The sequence below is a fragment of the Lygodium microphyllum genome, chromosome 1 (genome assembly GCF_053477565.2).
Source record: "Lygodium microphyllum isolate KBCC chromosome 1, Lygodium_microphyllum_v1.1.10, whole genome shotgun sequence".
Classification (NCBI taxonomy): domain Eukaryota; kingdom Viridiplantae; phylum Streptophyta; class Polypodiopsida; order Schizaeales; family Lygodiaceae; genus Lygodium; species Lygodium microphyllum.
The window spans coordinates 138,392,885-138,417,120 of NC_141135.1; the positions used below are offsets into that span (position 1 = coordinate 138,392,885).

General features: G+C 45.1%; 2 protein-coding genes and 2 pseudogenes across 6 annotated transcripts in view; 3 read left to right on the forward strand and 1 right to left on the reverse strand.

Annotated features, from left to right (window-relative positions):
* Positions 1 to 24,236, reverse strand: part of LOC148041731 (uncharacterized) — a 277,578-nt gene that overhangs the window by 221,918 nt on the left and 31,424 nt on the right. The window lies entirely within an intron of this gene.
* Positions 11,634 to 12,356, forward strand: LOC148041732 (uncharacterized). Its single transcript, XM_087685987.1, has one exon. It carries the CDS (start codon positions 11,751 to 11,753, stop codon positions 12,354 to 12,356), a length of 606 nt encoding a protein of 201 aa, XP_087542113.1. The 5' UTR covers positions 11,634 to 11,750.
* Positions 12,511 to 13,605, forward strand: LOC148041733 (uncharacterized; annotated as a pseudogene).
* LOC148041734 (uncharacterized) lies at positions 14,164 to 15,723 on the forward strand (annotated as a pseudogene).

Below are 24,236 nucleotides of genomic sequence, written 5' to 3' on the forward strand. Positions count from 1 at the left end.
TCCTGTGCGCCCACACTCGTTTCAGCCTCGTTCCAAGGTGCAGCCCTCCTGTCTGCCCTTAAACGCAAAAAACGCAAATTTGTGTCGCGATGGAAACTCCTCTTCAGGTTGATTCTGCGCTCAGTCAGCCCTCAAATACTGCTCTGATACCATGTTAGAGTGCAGCGGTGCGGAAGCATAGGACTGAGAGAGAGAGAACGCAGAGAGAGAAGGGAGAGAAAGAGACAGTGGACAATGAAGATCTGCTGTATAAAGAATGCTGAATACAAAGATATACACGGGCGCAGTGCGCTGGACTGCGTGTCTCCACCTCGACGATGCGACCTGCTGTCCACCTCGAAGTCTGCTGCAGTCTGCACTGTCTGCTGTCTGAAATCTGTGAACAGAGACAGAGACTGCGTGTCACCTGTCTGTAATTTGCGTCAGAGAAGAAGTGTATAGACTGCTGAAAGTGTCGACTATTAAATAGTCGAAATCTGCCACGAACTGGGGCGCCAGAAACAGGGCGTAGCCTGGAAACAAGTCGGCTGCATTAAATGCAGCCGACTGGGCTGCAGACAGTCGGACTGCCACGTGGCAGTCCGACTGCACAGTCCGACTGACTGTGCAGGCTATGATCTCCAACATGTCTTGCCAAAGAGACCAAGATAAGGCGATTTCCTCCGTAATCCCTCCATTAACAGCAATACGAGCCACAGCACCCTGACTAATGGTATCTACCAGAGAAATCATATGGGGACCGAAACCCATTGTAGACATTAATTGCCGCAAAAATGACCAGCTAACATGATCAAATGCCTTCTCAATATCTAGTTGAAGCATAACAACTTGCTCACCAGAAGTTTTGGCACAGTCAATTCCCAGTTGAACATTCAAAATGTTGTGCATTATATTCTCACCTTTAATGAAATCGTATTGACGTGAATGAACGAGGTGCGGAAATACGTTCTGCAATCTATTGGCAATAATTTTGGAAAAGATTTTATATAACGACCCCATAACAGAAATGGGTCTCCATTGTTTCAAAGAGATTGGAGAGGGAACCTTGGGCAACAACCTAATAATAGCAATCTTCCAATATGAAGACATCATACCAAAATTCCACACTTGCTGACACAATCAAGTTAATGGGTCCTTAAGCAGTTTCATATGGGCTGAAAACAGCTCATTAGGAAGCCCATCCCAACGAGGGATTTTCCTTCGAGGCAAGTGGGATCTCACTTCTTCCACTTCATCTTCTCAAATATCGGCCTCCATTAAGTTCACCCATTCTGGTTTGACCTAATTACTAACCAGGTCACAAATATATATTCGAGCAGAGAGAACAACATCGAAAAGAATCTCTTGCGGAACCAACAAGGACCTATAAAAGTCGACACTCATCCGAATGACGGAGGCAGGATCAATCACCATAACAGCCTGCCCATCCTTTAAGCGCACAATATTTTCTCGGGCATATTTCTAATGTAGACAAGCAAAAAATTGATGAGTTTGACAGTTATTATCGTGTAAAGCTTTAGCTCTGGCCAGCAGTTTGTATTTTGCATATTCCTCTTCCTGAAGAGATTGAACCCTACCTTTCAACCATTCAATGCATGTGAGCAAGTCATCATTGGAATCCCTAGATTGACACAAAGACAAGAAATGGGCCAATAATGATTGGGCATGCTGCAATTCAGCTCGAAAAGAGGAAGCATGCTGAATACCATATTATTGGGATAACGCTCGTGCATTAATCCTAAAAACCACCCATGCTTCCATCCCTCCAAATAGTATCCTCGAGCTAAAAGAAGCAATCAGTTGGCTGAACACCTTCCAAAAACTGGTTTTGCTACACAAAAGATTGATTAAAACGAAGAGACAAACATGCAAGGAGAGCCTTAAATGCATGAATTGGTTTGTGGCTCATTTCAAAGACCAAAGGGTAATGATCTGGCAAAACATTTCCAAGTGTTGGGTATTTCACTCACGCCTCACTTACGCCTACGCTCACATAGGAGTGTCAGTGATCAGTAGGACACTCAGGCACTTTTTACTCTTAGTAGGAGAGGTTTTTTCCCCCAGACTTATGGTATTATTTCGTATGTGCTTATGACACACACTTACTAGCACTTACCGTGTTCGAGTGTGAACACCACCCTACAACCCTAAGGTTTAAGGATTGTACCTTGTACTTTCAATTTACACTCTTTCAATCTATTGCATTGGGAGTCGTGCTTCACTCTCTATTATCTACTGTTTTCTGTGCTGAGCTTCGATCCTGCCAACCTCTCTCACATTTGGTATCAGAGCAGCATTGGCTCTGTTCAGCCAAGGTTCCGTTCAGTTCAGCTCCGCTCAGCCTATGGGAGCTCCCCGCTTAATCCAACTCTACCCCGTCGGATCCGACACGACTGCAGCAGCTCGACCAGCGTCCTATCTTGTAGCACTTCGTCCTGCACCCGCTAGGCCCGTGTGTTGCACCATGCTAGTCTGCTGCACACGCCAGACTGACACCCACTAGGATGCTACGCCACCCGCCAGGCAGCTCACACCCCACCAGTGCCTGCCTCATCAGCTACTCCTCCAGCTCCTGCTGCATGGACCTCAAGCGCTTGACGTCTCCTATCCGCCCCTATCCTACCCACCTTCATAGCTCAGCTCGTCATCCTGCGAGCAATGACCAGCCCGGCTGCCAAACGATGCACCCAGCATCAGCACCGCTGGTGAACCAGGCGTCATGCCCGTCAGTTGCCAGCGCTGCCTGTCAACTCGCCTACGACGACCAGCCCAACTGCCCTCACGTCAGCCACGTTGACCACTCCCACACCTGCGTGTCGTCAGTGACAATTTGTCGTTTCAAAGGTAATTTTTTAAAAATTTTCACCTTTTTTATACCAGAATTAATTTCTGGAAGAGGGGGTTTCCACAGCACAAGCACACAATTCAGAATACGTGTCAAGGACACGGTTGATGCAAATTTCTGGGCACATTCATCAAAAATTTTGGGGCTTTAATGTTTTCTAGGAACATTGGCATACGCACTGCAGTTAGAGTCACTAACAAACTGTTTTGACAAACCCGAGGCAAGAAAATTTTGGGGATTTTGCTGGTACAGTGTTGTTGAACATTGATTGCACGTTGAATTGTATGCATAACAGACAATTTTAACAGAGTGCACCTCTGTACACTAATTGCAAAAAGTTATTTCCTGCAATTTTTGAAAATTTTTAGATTTTCAGTGAAGTTCTGCTTTGACATTGCTCTTTTGCATCTTTCTTTGGTAATTAAAAATCATAGCAAATTAGGGAGTAGATGTTTTCACCTGTGTATCCAAGGAGGACAGATTGGATGGAAATAACTATTCACTTTGGTCCTTTATGATAAAGAATGTACTTGTGGCCAAAAATCTTTGGGATTATGTCAGTGGAGAAGAAACTCGACCTGGAGTTGTGGCTCCAGCTACTCCTCCTCTAGGAGGACGTGCACCACGGGCACCTCAGTCTGCTCCACTTCAGCCATTTCCCCAAAGAACAGCAGCTCAAAAAGCATGGGATACACGGGATGCACAGGCTTTGTCGCTGATTGCATTGGCAATTCAGCGGTCAATCATTCCCCATATTTGTTCAGCAGCTTCTTCACGAGAAGCTTGGCTAACTTTGGAGCAGATGTTTGCAGACAAGAATGAGACACATCTCTTTCTTAAAGAAAGAGCTAGAGACATTGAAAATGGATGAAGGTGATTCTATTTAGGATCACTTGAACAAAATTTAGGACTTGCAAAAGCAACTCATGAATGTTGATGAGTACTATTCAGACGCACAGATGATATCTACCACTTTGAACTCATTACCTCCTTCGTACTTGGCTTTTCATACAGCCTTAAACCTCACCATGAGGATTGCTGCGCAGCCAATCACTTTTCTTCAGTTAGTCAGTTTGCTTCTAGAGGAGGAGCAAACACGGAGGAATAGTGGTGTGGATGCTATAGCCTCTGAGCAGGCTTTTATGGCTAGACATAAGGGCAAAGGCAGCCGAGTGAAGAATGCTCCGCACAGTCCTGGGACTTCTGACACATCACAAACAAACAAAAAACAAGGAGGCACACAAGCCAAAAAGGGCAAATGCCATTATTGCAAGAAGCCAGGCCACTACATCACTGAGTGCAGAAAGCGCATTGCCAAAGAGAAGAAAAAGGCTGATGCTCCTTCCACTGCTACTGAGTCCACGTCCTTTGTTGCAGACAGGGACTATTTACACATGCAGTTATGACATCTCTTGGGCAGATCGAGCATTCAGCTCTACTGAGGATGCAGGCATTTGGTTTTTTGACAGTGGTGCTTCTAGGCATATTACATCTCGCAGAGATTTATTTGCATCTGTTCATGCAACTCCAGTTGGCAAGTCTGTACAGTGTGCCAACAATGCATCATACCCTATTACAGGTATTGGGGAGATTGTGCTCATAGCCATTGATGGCTCTATTCTCCACCTACAAGATGTTTTATTTGTGCCAGGCATAAAGAAGAATTTGCTCTCTATCTCTTCTTTGGCACGTTGTGGATTACACATCACATTTGATGATGACAAATGCATATTGAGAGATAAAGAACACATGACTTTGGTCTTGACAGGAACTTTATGTCATGGGTTATACAAGTTGGTTTCAGTTGATCAGTCAGCGTATTTGACATCCACTGTTACTCCTGCTATGATAGAGGCAGAGTTATGGCATACTAGGATGGGGCATGTGAACTTTGGCAGCTTGATGCTCTTACAGCGTACGAAGATGCTAGATGGATTACCTCTACTAGAGAGACCTCCTGAGCACTTGTGCGAAGGATGTATTTCGGGAAAAATGCATCATTTTACATTTCCCCGTGATGTTGCTTTTAGAGCAATAGTCAGGTTGCAATTAGTGCATTCAAATGTATGTGGACCTATGCAAACAAAGTCATTGGGAGGATGTTACTATTTTGTGACTTTTATTGATGACTTTACTCGATTTTGATAGGTCTACTCTTTGATCAAAAAGTCAGAAGTGTACGATGCATTCTTGGCTTTTATTGCACTTGTTGAAAACTAGTCTGGTTGTAAAATTAAGACTCTCCATTCGGACCGAGGAGGGCAATACATGTCCTCTATGCTGAATTCCTTTTTGAAGCACAAGGGCCTTGTCCATCAGTACACTACTGCTTATACTCCACAACAGAATGAGGTTGCAAAGAGAAAGAATCGGTCACTCGTGGAGATGGCTAGATGTATGCTGAAGGCAAAGAGCTTGTCTCACAGTTTCTGGATGGAAGCTGTCATGTGTGCTTGCCATGTTTTGAACAAATGCCCCACCAAAGCATAGAAGAAAATTACACCTTTTGAGGCTTGGAACAACCGGAAACCTTCTATTGGACACTTTCGTACCTTTGGGAGCCTTGCATATGCACATATTCCAAAGGTACTCACAAAAAAGATGGATAACAAGGCTGTTAAATGCATTTTTATGGGATATAGCAGTGAGAGCAAAGGCTACAGACTCTATGATCCTGTTTCAAAAAAGGTGTTTGTCAGTAGGGATGTACTATTTGATGAATAATCAGAATTGTCTGTGGCTATATTAGACCCATATCAGGCTGCCCGTGATGTATTTGAAGGGTTGCTGCCCATTACATTTGGTGATTCAGCTAGAGTTTCAGCAAAAAGTGAACTCAATATTCAGCCAGCCACTCCTTTGGAAAATGCAAAAAATCAGCCATTGGCTGATCTGAATATTCAGCAAAGTGCTGAAATTGAAATTTAGCAAGAGCTTATGCACAGTCAGGAGGCAAGACAAATGCCTAGATGGCATTTATAGACTATGAAAGATAGTCATCTAGATGCACCCATGGCTAGTCGTACTAGAAGGCAAGCTCGTATGCATGATACTGCACATACCATGGAGTTTCTTATGGCAGCAAGCACCCTTGATAAAGAAGAGCCTGAATGTTTTGAGGATGCACAACAGAGTGTGCATTGGATAGCAGCAATGAAAGCTGAATTGGATTCTATCACTAAGAATCAAACATGGGATTTGTGTCTTTGCCATTTGGGAAGAAAGCCATTTGAGCAAAATGGGTCTACAAGCTAAAACGGAATGCAAATGGATCCATTAAGAAATATAAGGCAAGTCTTGTAGCTAAAGGCTATGCACAGCAAAAAGACATTGACTATGAGGAGACATTTGCTCCTAATTATCGTATGACGACCATCAGGTCTATGGTTGCTTTGGCTGCTCATTATGGATGGACTGTGCATCAGTTGGATATTAAAACTGCATTTTTACATGGGGAGCTTCATGAGGAAGTATATGTACAGCAGCCCATTGGTTTTGCAGTTGAGGGCTTGAAACACTTGGTCTGCAAGCTGAAAAAAGCTTTGTATGGTTTGAAAAGCTCCTAGAGCTTGGTATGCAAAGATAGATGCTTTCTTGCTTAGCCAAGGATTCATAAACAGCTCATCTGAGTCTACCCTTTACGTATGTAAAGAGGGGGGATCCATGCTGATCATTTGTCTTTATGTTGATGATCTCTTGCTTACAGGGATACATGCTGATCAGATTTCAGTTTTTAAACAAAATTTGCAGCAAACTTTTGACATGTCAGACTTGGGGTCTTTGCATTATTACTTGGGCATTCAGTTTATACATGATGCTAGAGGTATTGGGTTATCACAGTCAAGATACATTGGTAAACTTCTTGAGAAGTTTGGCTTACAAGATTGCAAGCCAGTTTGTACACCAATGGAACCTAGACTTAAACTATCATTACATGATGACAGTGATTTATTTGATATACACACATATGCTCCAGCAGTCTTATTTACTTATGCAACAGTAGGCCAAACATACAATTTGCAGTTTCAGCCCTGAGTAGATATATACATCAACCACGCATGTCACATTGGCAAGTTGTTAAGTGTGTCTTCCGTTATTTGCAGGGTACTAGATCTCTTGGATTGCTTTATGCCAAGGGGGGACCACTGCAGTTACATGCTTACAGTGATTCTGATTGGGCTGGTGATTATGATTCATGTCACCCCACTAGTGGCAATTGTTTCTTTCTTGGCTCGTCTTGCATATCTTGGCTTAGCGAGAAACACTCCACTGTTGCCACACCGTCATGTGAAGCTAAATACAAGGCAGCTTTCACTACCACAATTTAATGCGTATGGATTAGACGCTTGCTAGTTGATTTTGATGTATCTGTTACGGAGCCTACTCCTTTGTTCACTGACATTCAGAGTGCCATTGCAGTGACACAAAACCCAGTGTTTCATGCACATACGAAACACATTGAGACACATTATCACTTTGTCACAGAAAGGCTACATGCAGGTGATATCAGCCTTGTCTATTGTTCTACCACCAGTAATGTGGCAGACATCTTCACCAAAGCTCTTCCTCATGAAAAATTTGAAGCATTTCGCCATGCTTTAAATTTGATCTCCTTTGGTGGCGGATGATCCTTGTACTCTTGATCACTCTTCACTCCATGGGGGTTTGTTGGGTATTTCACTCACACCTCACTTACGCCTACGCTCACATAGGAGTGTCGATGATCAGTAGGACACTGGGGCACTTTTTACTCTCGGTAGGAGAGGTTTTTTCCCCCATACTTATGGTATTATTTTGTATATGCTTATGACACACACTTAAGGGCACTTACCGTGTTTGGGTGTGAACACCCCCCTACAACCCTAAGGTTTAAGGGTTGTACCTTGTACTTTCAGTTTACACTCTTTCAGTCTATTGCACTGGGTGTCATGCTTCACTCTCTACTGTCTACTGTTTTCTGTGCTGAGCTTCGATCCTGCCGTCCTCTCTCACACCAAGACCAAAGGGTAATGATCTAACAAAACATGCTGTCTTTCCACCCACGTATCAATGAGTGCAGGAAGAAAAGAATCACTCTGGAAAATGTAGATCTTTTCCAGTCTCGCCCAGGTATTTGGATGCTGAAAAGAACGATAAGTATATCCGGCTTGTGATGGATACATCCAGGACCACATGTCCTATTTCAAAGACACCGCTACAAGAGCATCCCAAGCCTCTCACTCAGGAACATCCATAACCGAATGCGGAGAAGTCGCCTAATCCCCAGATACACATGCATTAAAATCACCCATGACAAAGCGGGCCATAGCAAGGAGGTGTAGGTCATCCCAAAGCTGACGATGTTCCCTTGCAGTAGAAGGAGCATACATGCCCACAAGCCACAAAACCTCTCCCTCATAAATTATTTCCAAGATCACAAATCGGCCGCAAGGATCTTGAAGAGACCAACAATGGTTGCAGGGAGGATTTGACAACCAACATTACTTCCGATTTATGTGAAGCTCGACCACTAAAAAAGACCTTGTATACATAAGAAAATCTAGCCAAAGCATGATGTTTGGGCTCCACAGCACAAAACACATCCCAATTTCCAACTAACACAACTTTCCACAACCAATACTGCTTGTTGCCTGAAGCAATACCTTTCACATTCCACAAAGCAATTTTCATGATCAAACACAAATGAGAAAAACTATTGAACCACCGCTTTCCCTTTCCCTTTTACATCAATAGCCTTGGAAACCTGGAATCTCTCCATTTCACTTCGGATAACATCTACAAGATCTGCCCTCTACAAACCTACAATCAAAGCACGGGAAGGAAACTGCAGTTGTTGGGAACGGAAAACATCCCAAGGAAGCACAAGCCTCCGACACGCATCGAAGCACAAAGCTGAATCAGAAGTCCTTTTATCTTCCACTACCGGAGCATGCGAAGATTAAGGTTTCACATAAAAACCCCTACCTCTACATTGAAAGGTTTGAGTGATTGGGGGCGGCGAAGGATGGGTAGGATTCGAGCGAGAATCTTGTCTGGCATTATGACAAACCACAGTGACCCAAGAATCCTCCTAAGGAGGCAAAATCCTCCCAGCCACAAGCAAAGCATGCTCCCTACCAACGTGGGAAACATCCTTCTTGCCTTCCTCACGACCATGTTGGGAGAGCTGCTCTAGATCAGCTATTGGCTGCTGAATCATCTGTTGAGGGTGGTTGTCTTGCATTTCCATGTCTAGATCCATAGGGCACTGCACTACCTCCGTATTTTTGTCGCATTTCGAAATGAAATGGCCCAACTGGCCACATCTGAAACAATGTCCTGCAAAAGTACCCTATTTCAATTCATACACCAACCATTGTAACCCTGGAACCTAAAACGATTTTTTGTCGAGTGAGGTTTCCCTATATCCCACAGCATACATGCCCTATTCCTATTGCGAGAAGCTAGCCGAGGTTCCACCAAAACCTCCCCAAGGGTTCTCAAAACCAGAGGGAGGAGTCTCCAGAGATGTGCAAGGAAATCAACCACCTCTACCCAAATTGGGCATGCCTGTCTCAGCACCTCCTGAAACTCAGTCATGGGTCTCCAAGGGACCACATGAACTAGCTGCCCATCCATAAACAAAGGAATGTGTTGCATAATAATAGCCCGTACTTCCGCGGAACAAAAAAGAACCTCAAAGAACCCCTTCTAACCATCATAAATCTCTTCAACCAGTGGAACCTCCATACGCCCTGAAGCATCATCTGAGCACTGTTCAAGACTGACAAGCATGGCCTGCAGCCAAGCATGAATTCTAGTGATCAAAGGAGTCCTTCCAGTAAAATAAAAGATGGCTTCCCTCTCATGGAAAGCAGCAATCTGCTGTAAGACCAGGTCGGTTCCCATGACTGCAACTACTTGATCCCCATCCGGTAATAAGTTACCTTTACCCTCATTAACATGGACATAATCCGACATAAGATGATTGGTAGTGGTCAACATGAACTGAAGAGACCCATCAGGCTATGTGCACGAAACATGAACCTCTGGCTGGGGCAAATTTGTGCCTAAGACCGGTTCTTCAACCGACATCCTACAACGTTTGCCCATCTCATCCCCATCCAGCAACGGCCCGACTTCTTCAGCCAACGAATCACCATCCGAGTCTGTCAAGTCTTTGTCATTCCCTTGCCCAATCTGCTGATCGAGAAAGGCCATATCGATACCATTAGATTCCTGCAGATTTGCCATAGTAGAACCAGCACCGATCACAAATGTCTTTCTGAACTCTGACTGGCGAAGTCAGAACTGAGCTAGGACTGCCTCTTTTAGGCAATGCGTGGAAACTGTCTGCATAGATGCAGAAACAGTGGACAGTCTATTGCTGCCTTTCAATCGGGTGCTGCAGAAAGGTAGGAGGAACAGGCGTAAGGTGGAGGTGCAGGTCGACAGTTGATACTGCAGCCGCAGGGGAAAGGACAAGGTGTGCAGGCAGGTCAGGCGTAACCCTGCACTAAACGGAAAAGAAAAAAAGAAAACGACAGCAGCACGCGAGCCCCCTCCTTGTTGAGACACGGCCGCCCTTGCTCCCGCTCGCCATCGCCCTGCACACTGGGACAGGATGGGAGAATCGGAGGCGTTGCTTCTGCACGCAGGGCCGAATCCTCTCTCTCTCTCTCTCTCTCTCTCTCTCTCTCTCTCTCTCTCTCTAGCTACCTCAACTCTGTGCGCTGACGCAGAGCACAATTGCGCAGCTGTTCAGGCCTCGACAGAATCAGCACGAAGGGTCAGGTCGCTATCGCTCTCTCTCTCGTCGAACCGTTCCATTCTTTTTTTTTTCGTAAAAGGTAATTGTATTAATTACGAAAAAAGTACAAGATTACATGATTACACAAGTACAAGAGACACGAGGGCCATAGGCCAACGTGTGGGAAATCCCCAGACTAGTATACTAGAAAAGCTACACCAATCATGGCAAGGACCCAGAGGCAATTGCCAAATGCCAGGAATACAAATCCTCCCGAGGGAGCAAGTCAGAGTGCCTGATGAGATCTAGCTGCCAATGCAAGAGCCCTTTAAGCCTTGCAATATGTCGCGGTACATTAGAGGCCGAATCAAAGAGAAAAGCATTTCGGGTGGTCCAAATGTGCCAGCATCCCCATTCTCTCTCTCTCTCTCTCTCTCTCTCTCTCTCTCTCTCTCTCTCTCTCTCTCTCTCTCTCTCTCTCTCTCTCTCTCTCTCTCTACGTCAAGTGGATGCGCGCGACAGGATAGGTTGTTTTCGTCCGACAGCTCCATGTCAGGACAGGTCGTTTTCGTCCGACACCTCCACGTCAGGTCGCGATCCCATTCCGCCGACAGTGCCTGCTAGCCAGCTCCTACTCATCGGTCCTACCGTCAGATCCCTCGCCATCCCGCAACCCCTCATCATCTACGCCACCTCAGCCCTTCGTCGTCACCTGCTTTATCTGCACCACCTAACGCCAGCCTCTCCCGCCATCCATCAGCTCCCCACCCACCACCTCTGCAGCCCCCAATTCCCTGCTGTGCCATCTCCTAGTCCCAAAGTCCCTCTTGTTGCAAACAGTAAACCTGTCATGAAATGGTTGTTCCTCGCATACACTGAAATGCTTATCCTCTATTCTGAACTCTGAATTGAGCTCCCCCACAAGCCCAACACAACAAAACAGAATTCGCCCCCAAAATGGAGAAGGTCCAGATAGAGCAAATGATTACCAATGCCATCAACAAAGTCAAGGAGTATGACAACGGAATGAGCATAGTGAACAAGCAGCTGAACAATAAGATTAAAAAGCTGGAATTGAAGATAGAAGCCCAAGATGGGGAGATTCAATCACTTAGGCAGCTACTGATTGACATTCAGCTAAGCTCCAAGCTAGAGGAAGGAGAAATTCAACCTAGCATGACCGAGGAGCTCACCCGCATCAAAGAGGAAGTACAACAACTCCAAAAAAAGGAGATGACGAAGGAGGCTATTTCTTGGGTAGAGATGCTCAAGAAAACCCAACAGCAAGTAGAGGAGGCGAAGCAATGGATTCAAATTGCAAAGAAGGGGAAACACCTAGCACACGCACCTACAACAACCATAATCAATGACACATTGGAGGAGGAACAAAAAAGGAAAATGAGAGCACTCCATGTTCGGGTGACGGGGCTGAAGATACATGAAAAAGTGGATGAGGACACCAAGGTGCTATACACATTAATGAATATTAAGAAAGACACGCATGTCTCTGCTTGGAGAGTGGGCAAGAAAAGCACAAAAGAGGAGAGCTCAAAAGAGCGTGCACTCATTCTCTGCCTCCCCACCATGGAGGCTAGGAGAGACTTCCTAGCTCAACGCTGTACATTGAAGGGGACCGGTGTGTTTTTGGGTGACGATCTCACACCAACCCAACTAGCCCACATGAGGGAGTGCATACCAAAAATTAAGGCAGCCAGGGAGGAGGGAAAACTCACCTTCTACAGAGGAGGGAGAGTGGTAGTCATGGAGAAGCACCACAAATGACGGTGTGAGACCTATGGGACCAGCCTTGCAGTGGCAATTTGGAACTGTAATGGAGCCCTCCGATTGGATGTGGGAGCTTTTGAGGAGACATTCAGAGGGAGAGATAGATATAGTGTTCTACTCAGAGACACATCAGTCCAGAGGAGTGGCAGTTTTGTTCAGGGAGGAGCTACAGCGGATGATCCAGGTAGTCCGTAGAGATGAGCAGGCCAGATACATGTGGGTGAGTGTGCGTGGTGAGGAACGCGCTTTGTATGTTGCCATATGCTATTTCCCCCCTATGACGTCCCAATACGCCCCACCCAAGGGGCAATCACCATATGTGGCTTTGGATGAGGATATTTGGGAGTTCTCGAAGGAGGGAGAGGTTATCTTACTAGGAGACTTTAATGCCAGGACAGCCTCCCATCAAGTGTCTTTCTTTGATGCATCTGAGGAGATGCTACAAAAGTAAGATGTGTCAGAGCTACAGCTGGAGAGGACATCTCAGGATATGGGAGAAGTCACCGAATATGGAAGATACCTTGTGGAGATGGGCACACCACACAAGTTGGCCGTTCTCAATGGCATGGTAGATACCCCCTATCCGGCGCCTTCACATATTATCCTCACCGACACGGTGCCAACACAGTAGACTATGTTCTTGCCCCACCGATGCTGATATCTTACATCCAAGACCTCTCAGTATCCCCACGCCTTCTCGGAGTTGCAGTGGATCATGCCTACCTATCATTCACCATCGACCTCCAATTCACTAACACACAGATCCATCATGCAGCTCACCGACACCCGAGATACCTCTTTTCCAGAGAGACAGAGGATATCTATGAGGTGGAGATCCTTAGATTGTTACATGATGCAGACCCCGACGTTCCATTACAGGAGCTGACTCAACAGTTCAGTGAGTCCCTACACATCGCTGCAGGTGTAGCTTTCCCACACTCACGACCCACACAGAGAGTCTCCACCGGGGTGACACCTCGGAATAGCTAGTATGATGATGAGTGCCGTGAGACTAGAGCACAGCTACAGAGAGAGATAGCACTGGGTCCACTACCCACAAACACGCACAGATACTCTTTAGACGCCTCACACGGTGGAAGAAGAGAACATTCTTGGCCCAGCTAGAGCGAGACCTATATCAGTTATTCTTGAGCCAAGACTCTAGAGAGGCTTGGAGGCTTTTCAGAGAGCATTGCCTGACCACACCTATTACGTCCACCGTTGTATGGGAGGAGTATGCAGCTAGTCTTTATACTGTGGAGGGTCAGTCACTTCTTCCTAACGACCCACTAGAACCTTGTCCAGAGACCACCACTTTCTTTACAGAAAGTAGGGTCCGAGAGGCCATTGGCACACTTATCATAGGAAAGACACAAGATCATGATGGATTAGTAGCCGAGCACTTGATCCATGCTAGAGATTTGGTGGCAGGATTCCTAGCTTACATGTTTAACAAAGCCATGTGTGAAGGCCTACCAAAAAGCTCAAGCACGAACACTATTGTGCCTATCCTCAAGTCAGGGGACCCTACTCTACCCAGTAACTATCAGACTATCATTGTTGGGCATACATTGGCTAAGTTCTATGCTTCCATCCTTGAGCATGAGTTAAGCAGGTGGATAGAGATGTGGGGTCTTAGAGCACAAGGACAGGCTAGCTTTAGGAGAGGCTTCTTCACATTGGATCATATCTCACACTCAAAGCGATCATTGAGGAGGGAAGGACCCATGGCCGACAGGCCTACTGCTGCTTTGTGGACTTCCGCAAAGCCTTTGACACAGTACCGAGAGACAAGCTAATACATAGATTGCATGCCATGGGAGCATCAAAAGAGCTCAGTTGGGGTATTTTGGCACTGTATGAGAAATTTGTGGGTAGAGTCCGGACACCTGAGGGCCTTTCGGCACCTATTTACTCCACCATTGGGGTGAAGCAGGGATGCCCCCTCTCTCCGACATTATTCGGTCTGTACATTGATGGGATTGCTGATTATATTTCACAGGAAGGAGATAGAGGAGCTCCACTAGCTGGCACTTGGATACCTCTCCTATTGTATGCAGATGACATTGTATTGATAGCTGACTCTCCAGAGGGTCTACAAAGACACTTGGATGCATTACACTCCTATACTTTGGACAGTGGGCTTTCAGTGAGCCTTGGTAAAACCAAGGTGATGGTATTTAATACTACACCACAGTGGGTCAGGAGATCAGCACCTAAATTCACATATGGATCTGAGGAGCTGGAGTATGTGGATTCTTATACATACCTGGGAGTCTTATTCATAGGGCCCACCTTTTCTATGCGAGAGGCAGCAGACACTAGACTGACTCGCAGATACACAACACTAGGTGGTTTGGAGAGGATGTGCTCACAAGTGCAATTCCAAGAATCCCGCACCAAGCTATGGCTCTTCGATACACTGGTCACATCCACAGTACTTTATGGAGTACAGATATGGGGGAGCCAATCTTGACCACCGTAGTAGATCAGGGCGCACTTATGACGGATGGAGGTCGATGGAGAAACCCCTAGTGTCCATGATATCCATGATGATCAGATGTAAAGCCTCAGTGCCACATGAGATCATCAGAGCTGAGCTAGCAGCTACACCAATTGTGGTAGAGGCCCTCACCCGATCAGTCGCATACATACATAGCCTATGGGACTTACCCAAACACAGATATGCACGGTTGGCCCTTGAGTCCTCCAGGTAGCTTGCCAGAGAGGGTGATACTTCATATTGGTATGTATAGATGTCGACCTGGTTTGAGCTGCATGGCTTTAGCATGGACAAGTTATCTCCCTTCCAGTACTCCCTTGATGCACCATCTCTTGATTTGAGCAGGTTAGAGATTCGCAAGATCATCAGATGGATCTTACCCAATTGGATATCAAGCGGATATGATTGATGCCAGGGCAAGAGCTAGGGACAAAGATGGCTTTCTACCGCAAGCATTTCCTTCATACTACACATGATGGATTTATTGTTTGCCCGAGATACATGGACACCCACCTTTCCCATGGGATCAGATGTACTATTGGCCAGTTGCGCACCTCCTCACATCAGCTAGAGATTGAGATTGGCAAATATAGATCCATCCCACTAGAGGAGCGCATATGCCAGATATGCCAATTAGAGCCAGAGACAGAGGAGCATTATATCTGTCACTGCCCAGCATATTATGAGGTTCGTGGTCATTTCCATTGTCACTTTAGAGATGGATTTGGACCACTATCCAAACTCATGGATTTTACCCATCGGCGATACCTTGGCCTCTTTCTTCTTGAGATACGACGGCTTCATGACATGCGCCTCAGGAGTACAGCTGCTCTAGGACACCAAGGCCCTTCACAGAGGTAGCTCATAGACTTCTTTGCAAAGGAGACTCAGAAGACTTCAATATAGTTATAGCCACAATCCACACGAGAGCCTCTCTCACCGCCACAGCCCACACACAAACAAGGTGTACTAATTGATCGAACCATTCAGCTTAGCCGATCCAGACGTCCTTGGCCTCGACACAGACACCGACGACACCTTCATAGGTGGATATAGGGGATTATTGCTCGGACTAGAGCTAGGCCCTCCATACCCACATGAGATTGTACCATTTGGAGCTCTTGTTACTAGATAGAGCTCTATGTTTTACACATAGCCATAGTTAGTTTCCTTTCTTATTTTGCTTTGTGCTACATATTTTGCCTAGACAGTTGTACCATCATACACATGATTGTAACTCATGGTCTCATAGGTCATTTTGGCCTTTTGTAGACGTTAATATATCATTTCATTTCTCCACCATTGCCATTTGCTGGAACATCGAACCTTCACTACGCACAAGCCGTAGTATTGGAGTTAAAGGTTGCTCACCTCTCGAGTTTTTTGCAAAGCTAAAGATTACTCGCCTCCCGAGTTCTATACAGGCAAGTGACAGACAGGCAGGCCACACAGGTATAGGCACAAGTGGCTGGTCGCAGTCGTCTTCACGCCAAGCTTCGGCACAGGCGACAGGGAGACCACATCAATGCAAAGGACGTGCAGGGGGCAGGTGATGCTGGTAGGCAACACGCAGGTCGCATGCTACCCAACCTGCCAACATTTATTTTAACAATTTTTTTCTTTTTTCCTTCTTTCTTTGATGCGCTACGAGTTGTCACGCGTGCATAAGCACAACTCGACAAATCTCAAAGATTTGGCACACGTCTACTCTCAAAATTTAGGGATTTTGGCATATGCATGAAGATTTTACACATTAAGTAAAATTTGTGGATTTTTCCACACTCTCGGGTCTCAAAAATTGGGGCTTTTCATGTATATGCAGAAACTGCAGTGGAACATGTATAGTTCTTGAAATTTTGACACATTGGATCCCTTACAATTTGGGGCTTTTGCAATATTTGCAAAGTTTGAGTCAAATTCTGTCGTGATATGTACTTGCAATGCAATTTCTATGCAAATTGAGCACATAGGACCTCGGACAAATTTAGGGCTTTTGCTAAATTTGTGAAATTTTGGCAAATTTGGCTTGTGCAATCCATTCATGAGTTATGTTTAATGTCATTTGAGCAGTTTGAGCAGAGAAATTTTGGGCCTTTTGACCGTGGGAGTCATATTTGTACCCATGGATGCATTTGGAGCAAAAATTGCAGCTAAAATTTGGGACTTTCTTATGAAATTAATGTATTATCCTATGATATGGCTGTAATTGCTTATGGTGTACTATAGCACACATTTGATACCTCTGAAAATTGATTTGCAAATCTGAAATTTCTGCAATTACTTGAATTTTCATTGTTGGTTGGTACTTGCTCCGTACCTTGGTCATTTGTGTGACAATTGGGCTCACATTTGTTAATTTTTTGAGTCATTTTTTAGCTGTAAATCATGGCTAGCAGCAGTGATAGCAGCAATCTTTTGCACGTTAAGAAGCTTGAGGGTGCACACAACTTTCCTATATGGCAAAAGCAGTGCTATAATGTCTTAGTGTAGAAGAAACAAGTGAAGCCTATAAAGACAAAAGGGGTAAACCAACAACCATGGATCTAGATGAGTGGGATGAGTTAGATGAGCTTGCACGCTCTACCATAGAGCTTTCAGTGTTAGATACTTTGCTCTTCAACATAGAAATTGAAATCTGCTTATAATATGTTGCAACAACTTGAGGAGTTATATGCTTAGAAACGTGTAGCCAGCAAGGTTTATTGGTTGAAAATTTTGATGGACCTTCATATGAAGGAAGGTACAACCATGTCTATACATTTGAATGAGTTTACCTCTATTTTCAGCCAACTAATTCCTTTGTAATTTCACATTGATGAGGAGTTCAAGGCAATCTTTTTGCTATGCACTTAGCCTGAAAGTTGGGACACTTTTAGGACAGCAATGAGTAATTCTAACGTTATGCTGCTATATTCAGATGTAGAGAGCTCTCTACTCATGGAGGAGCTCAACACGCAAAATATTTCAACAAACAAGTCTTCCAATGCACTGCATACTAGAGGTAGATCCCACCAGAAGGGCAACTCTCACAACAAAGCACACAGCGAGTCTCATGGTAAAAATGTGAAGTGCCATCGTTGTGGCAAGAAAGGGCACTTCAAGTGGGATTGCTTTAAGTGGAAGAAAGAAAAGGGCAAAGGCAAAACACTGATGATAACAAACATGAGAAAAAGAACAGCCAACATGCAAAGAAGAGTAGTGTGAAGAAAGAGAAAGTCAATATAGTCAGTCATGAGAGTGACAGTAGCAGTGATATACTCTTTGCTTCTTCTTTTAGTACACAGTCATTGCTTGCAGATTCTGATGATGACATGTACACATGGATTCTTGATTGAGATACTTCATTCCATGTAACACCACACTGTGAGTGCCTCTCTGACTATAATGGTGGTAGACATGGTGTTGTCCATCTGGGAGACAATTATGCATGTAACATTGCAAGGATTGGCAACCTACAATTGGCATTTTAGCATGGTCCAGTGTTCACTTTGCATAATGTGAGACACGTACCCCAGTTCAAGAAAAGCTTGATAAGCACAAGGCAGCTAGATGATAAAGGTTATCATACCACTTTTAAGGATAGCAAATGGAAGATATGTAAGGGCCCTAGGACTGTTGCTAAAGGCTCTAAAAGTGATACTCTATATCCATTACATAGTCTATGTGATCATGTTGTCACCATAACCAAGCAGCCAAGTGTATCTTTGTGGCATAGCCAGTTGGGGCACATGAGTCAAACTAGAATGAAAGTGCTTTCTCGTTTGGGTTATTTGCCGTGCTTTTTGGGTGTGCTGATTTTGACCATTGTGATCATTGTATTTTTTGCAAGCATGCTCAAACATCACATAAAAAGTCTCTTTCATTAAAATGTTCACCCTTAGAGTTTGTACATTCAGATGTATGTGAGATGCCACGGTTGTCTCTAGGGGAAAAGAAATATTTTGTCACTTTTGTTGATGATGTCACACGCAAAGTATGGGTTTATCAAATCCATCGTAAAGAGGAAACTTTGGATAAGTTTAAAAAATTCTTGGCACTTGTTGAAAATATGACCAGCAAGACATTAAAGTGTCTTCACTCTAACAATGGTGTGGGGAATATGTGTCCAACGCCTTTCAGGCCTTTTATGATAGAAAAATGATAAAAAGGAAGCTCACTACCCCTTATAATCTACTCCAAAATGGTGTCGTAAAGCATATGAATAGGATTAGGTCCATACCATGCTGTCTCATGTTGCATTACCTTATGGATTTTAGGCAGAGACCGTTATAAGAACCATACACTTGATAAATCGGTCACCAAACAGATCTTTGGGGGGTAGGGGGAGTCCTTCAAGAAGTGTGGTCAGGCAAGCCTATCAAAAATAACAAGTATGCTCTAAAACCATGTCAAAATAAGCAACGGTGCACAGAGACAGTAGGGTTGGTGGGGAGTAACACAAAGTGTATACGGCAAACATTGAGAGAGAAGAGAAACTTAGAAACACAATAAGAACACAGTGATAGTGCACTAGATCATGCTATGAGAAGAAAAGCTGATACAGCGGAGCCGAAGCTCAGAAGACAACTACATTGTCCTGTCTAAATCAGATGGCAGTGCTGTGGGAAATTTGCACAGTGAAGGACAGTTATTGAGGGAGCTAACCATAGTCCTCTGATGTTGTCGGAGATATGGAAGGTGATCACCTGCCGTCAAGGGAGCAAACCACAATCCTCTAATGCCAGGGAGTGACCTGGGCAGCAAAACACAAATCCCAGTGTCGGAGTTGTCAAATGCAGGGAGAGCAACCCAGATGCTGACATCAGGTGGATAATGATAACCCCAAATATGGAGGATGAGTCGGGCTACAAAAACGTAGGTCCCAGCAATCTCTGTGACAAGGAACTAACACCAAGTGACGAAGGAGGAGCTAGGCTGCAAAAACGCAGGTCCCAGTAGCCCTTGTGATAGACAAATGATGCCAGGTGATGGAGGAGGAGTTAGGCTGCAAAAACACGTCCCAGCAACCCCAATGATAGATGAATGATGAAATCACAGACACTGGATGATGTAGATGTTAGCAGATTAGTCAGCTCAGGTATGAATCTGTGCTGTAGAGGCTACAGCATTTTATGTAGTATTTATTTGGCATTTTTTGGTGCCCTTTTTTAGAGCTAGGGAGCATTTAATGCTGGTCGACCATCATTAAATGCTGGCCGACTGCATTTATTGCTCCCCCCATTTTATGCCTATATATTGCTAGGGCTCCTCCTCTTGTGTACTTCAGCCATCATTTGTGGATTCTTTTGAGGAGAGAGGAGCCGATGCCAGGGTGCCCACACAGTCAGTGACTCACTGTTGTATGCTACTGTCTCGTGTTCGATATGGATTCCATTTCCCGGGCATACATCTCAGTTCTCATCTGTATTTGTGTTTATTTTTTTCTTGTCTTGTGTTTCAATAGTTTATTTCAGCATGTTGTTTATACTTCCATTGCTGCACCACTTCTGACATGGTATCAATTTTCAAGTTTTGTGTTTCTGCTGTGTTTTATTGCTGTTTTCAGGACTGATTTACCCCTCTGCTGCCCTGGCGACTGCTGTCAACCTGATTGCGACCAGATTTTGGCTTCCATACTCTGCGTTTTGATCAGCATATGCATCGTCTACCTGTCCAACACCTCCTGCTGCCTATGTTTATCTCATCAGGCTGCTGGCAACAGTTCCCTACACCTGTTTAGGCAGTGTACAGCCTGCATTTTGCTATTTACAGCACTATTTTGGGCTGGGCGATTGGCAGAATAGGCCGTTTTTGCTGTTTCTAGCAGATTTAAACTGATTTTTTGACTTTGTGCAGCAGATTTTGGCTTATTTTTATCAGTTTATGGGTTATACTGCATGTGAACTCTTGCTTTTTGCAGTCTGTGCTCGTGGTTTGCCTGTGTTCCCTCTCCCAATCCCTTCTTTTCTCTACTTCTTTTCTAAATCCTCTCCAGATGGCTCCTCCATACACATCCACTGATGACAAGCTCCATGGACCTGATTATTACACGTGGAGTGCAATGATGAAGGCTTGGTTTATTCAGAAGAGGTTATGGTACGTGGTTGACAGAGCTGTGGCACGTCCTCAACAACCTTCTCTAGTTCCATCTGATTTTGATAAAGACAACCATGAGGAGGCAGTACTTACATGGGATTCGGATGATGCCCGTGCTTATTCGGCGTTACTTCGGTGTATTTCCAAAGAAGTCCTACTGGCGGTCACCTCCTATACGACAGCTTCAAATGTATGGTCGCAGTTACAGTTGATGTACGAGGCTCCCTCCACCATGAGGGCCGTTACTCTCTATGGCCAGCTCCAGCAACTGAAGTTTGAATCCAAAGATACGATTCAATCCTTCCTACTTCGTGTTACCCAACTCCAGGACTAGCTTCGCACTAAGCAGTTTGCCCTATCAGAGGCACATCTTGTTGGTACGGTACTCTACAAGCTTCCTCGGGAATTTGATGGAGTGGCGAATGCTTTATGGACGCAGACATCTACAACTCCTGTCAATTTTCTTCACATGTTCTCTATGCTACTTGAGCATGAGGCTACTTTGCGACTACAGGGGCGGCTTCCATCACATTATGGAGATTCAAGTGAGGCTTTTGCAGCTTCAAAGAGGGGTTCAAAGATGAAGTGGAAGGCCCAGTGTTACCACTGGCAAGAAAGATCATTTACGCAAGGATTGCAAAGAGTTAGTGGCTTCCCGAAAGAAAAAGGAGCAGAAGACAAAGCGGAATACAAACTCCTCAGACGAGTCATCTGTTGGGTATTTGACTCACGCCTCACTTACGCCTACGCTCATATGGGAGTGTCGGTGATCAATAGGACACTGGGGCACTTTTTACTCTCGGTAGGAGAGGTTCTTTCCCCTAAACTTATAGTCTTATTTTCGTATGTGCTTATGTGCTTATGTTACACACTTATGGGCACTTACCGTGTTCGGGTGTGAACACCCCCTATAACCCTAAGGTTTAAGGGTTGTACTTTGTACTTTCATTTCACACTCTTTCAGTCTATTCTATTGGGTGTCGTGCTTCACTCTGTCTCTCTCACTCTCACACTGTCTACTGCACTCTCAGCTGCACCTCGATCCTTCCAACCCTCACATTTGGTATCAGAGCTGAGTTCAGCTCAGTTCAGCTCAGTTCAGCTCCGCCCCCAGCATCTGCAGAGCAGTGCCGGTACTACTACAACCAGTGCAATAGTGGTCGCCAGCACCTGTGATACACCCTGTCAGTTGCACCAGACAGCCCGTCACTGGCAGTGACACCCCTGCACCTGTCAATTTGTCTACGCAGCCTCCTTGCGTTGAGCTAGCCTGCGCCGCCTCCTGCCTCCAGCGCGCCCTGTACCTGCCTGCTGACGCTGCTCCTGCAAACGCCGCCAGTTGCAGGCGCCATCTCCTCTGTACCACCGTGCCACCTGTAGACGCCGCCAGTCCAGGCACCGCCTCCTCTACCCAGCGTGTCCTCTGCCCAGCATGCCCTTTGCCGAGCTACCGCCTCCTCAGGCGCCGCCAGTCCCTGTGCGCGCCCTGTTCCTATGAGCAGACATTGCCTCGAGATCCGTGCCCGCCTTTAGTCAGTTGCAATCATTTTGCAGAGGTAACATTTTGCATTTTTTATTTCAAACACAGGAGTTCGTGCAGCAGCAGGATCAGTTTTCTACATTGGGACACGTGCTTGTGTCTGTGACAGAGACACATTAAATGCACATTCTGGGGTATTTGTAACAGAAATTTTGGCAGAAATTTTGGGGATTTTGACATTACAGTGTTGCTGAGCACTGTTTGCACCTTGGGAAGCGTGCATTAAAGACAGTTCTTGACAGAGTACACCCTTGCACATTAGTTGCAGAAGTGTGCTTGCTGCAATTTCTGGAAATTTGCAGATTTCCAGCCCTTACTGCTTTGACATTGCTCATTTGTCTTTGGAAATTTGTCATCATGGCAAATCAGGGAGGTGATGTATTTACCTATGTATCCAAGGAAGACAGATTGAATGGAAACAATTATTCGCTATGGTCATTCATGATGAAGAATGTATTAGTGGCTAAGAATTTATGGGATTATGTTAGTGGAGAGGAAACTAGACCGGGAGTTGTAGCTCCCATTACTCCTCCTCCTCAAGGGGCACGTGGACAACGGGGACCTCAGCCCGCTCCACCTCTGCCACTTCCTCCAAGAACTACAGCTCAAAAAGCTTCGGATACACGAGATGCACAGGCTTTGTCACTGATTGCTTTGGCAGTTTAACGGTCCATCATTCCTCACATTCGTTCAGCATCTTCTTCACGAGATGCATGGCTGACTTTGGAGCATATGTTTGCAGGAAAGAATGAGACTCGAATCTCTTTCTTGAAGAATGAGTTAGAGGCTTTGAAGATGAATGAGGGTAATTCTATGCAAGATCACTTAAATAAGATTCAGGACTTGCGGGAGCAACTCATGAATGTAGATGAGTACTTTTCGGATGCACAGTTGTTATCCACCACCTTGAATTCCTTACCTCCTTCGTACTTGTCTTCTCATACTGCATTGAACCTCACCATGAGGATTGCCAAGCACCCACTCACTTTTATTCAGCTGGTTAGTTTGCTTCTAGAGGAGGAGCAAACAAGGAAAAATAGTGGTGTGGATGCTATAGTCTCTGAGCACGCTTTTGTGGCAAGACAAAAAGGCAAAAACAGGAAGGTAAAAAATGCTCCACAGAGTTCTGGTACTTCTGGCACATCACAGAATCAGACACAAGGGGGGACGCAAGCCAAAAAGGGAAAATGTCATTATTGTAAGAAGCCAGGCCACTATATCACTGAGTGCAGGAAGCGCATTGCCAAAGAGAAGAACGAGTCAGGAATGTCTGTTTCTACTACTCCTTCCACTGCTAGTGAGTCCGTGTCCTTTGTTGTAGACAAGGACTATTGCTTTTACACTTGCAGTTATGACATCTCTTGGGCTGATAGAGCACTTAACTCTACAGAAGATGCTAACACTTGGTTCTTTGACAGTGGTGCTTCTAGGCATATTACATCTCGCAGAGATTTGTTTGCTTCAATTAGTGAACCTCCTGTTGGAAAATCTGTACAGTGTGCCAATAATGCATCATACCCTGTTCGTGGTATTGGGGAGATTCAGCTCACAGCCATTGATGGCTCTATTCTCCGCCTGCAGGATGCTTTGTTTGTGCCTGGAACCAAGAAGAATTTGCTATCTATTTCTTCTTTGGCACGTTGTGGTTTGCAGGTCACATTTGATGATGACCATTGCATGGTTAGAGATAAAGAACGCATGACTTTGGTCTTGACAGGATCTTTGTGTCATGGTTTATATGAGTTGGATGCTCGTTCAG

Bases quoted from the DNA above. Each gene is read 5' to 3' on its own strand.
- LOC148041732 (XM_087685987.1), top strand. From the start codon at position 11,751: ATGACCGAGGAGCTCACCCGCATCAAAGAGGAAGTACAACAACTCCAA.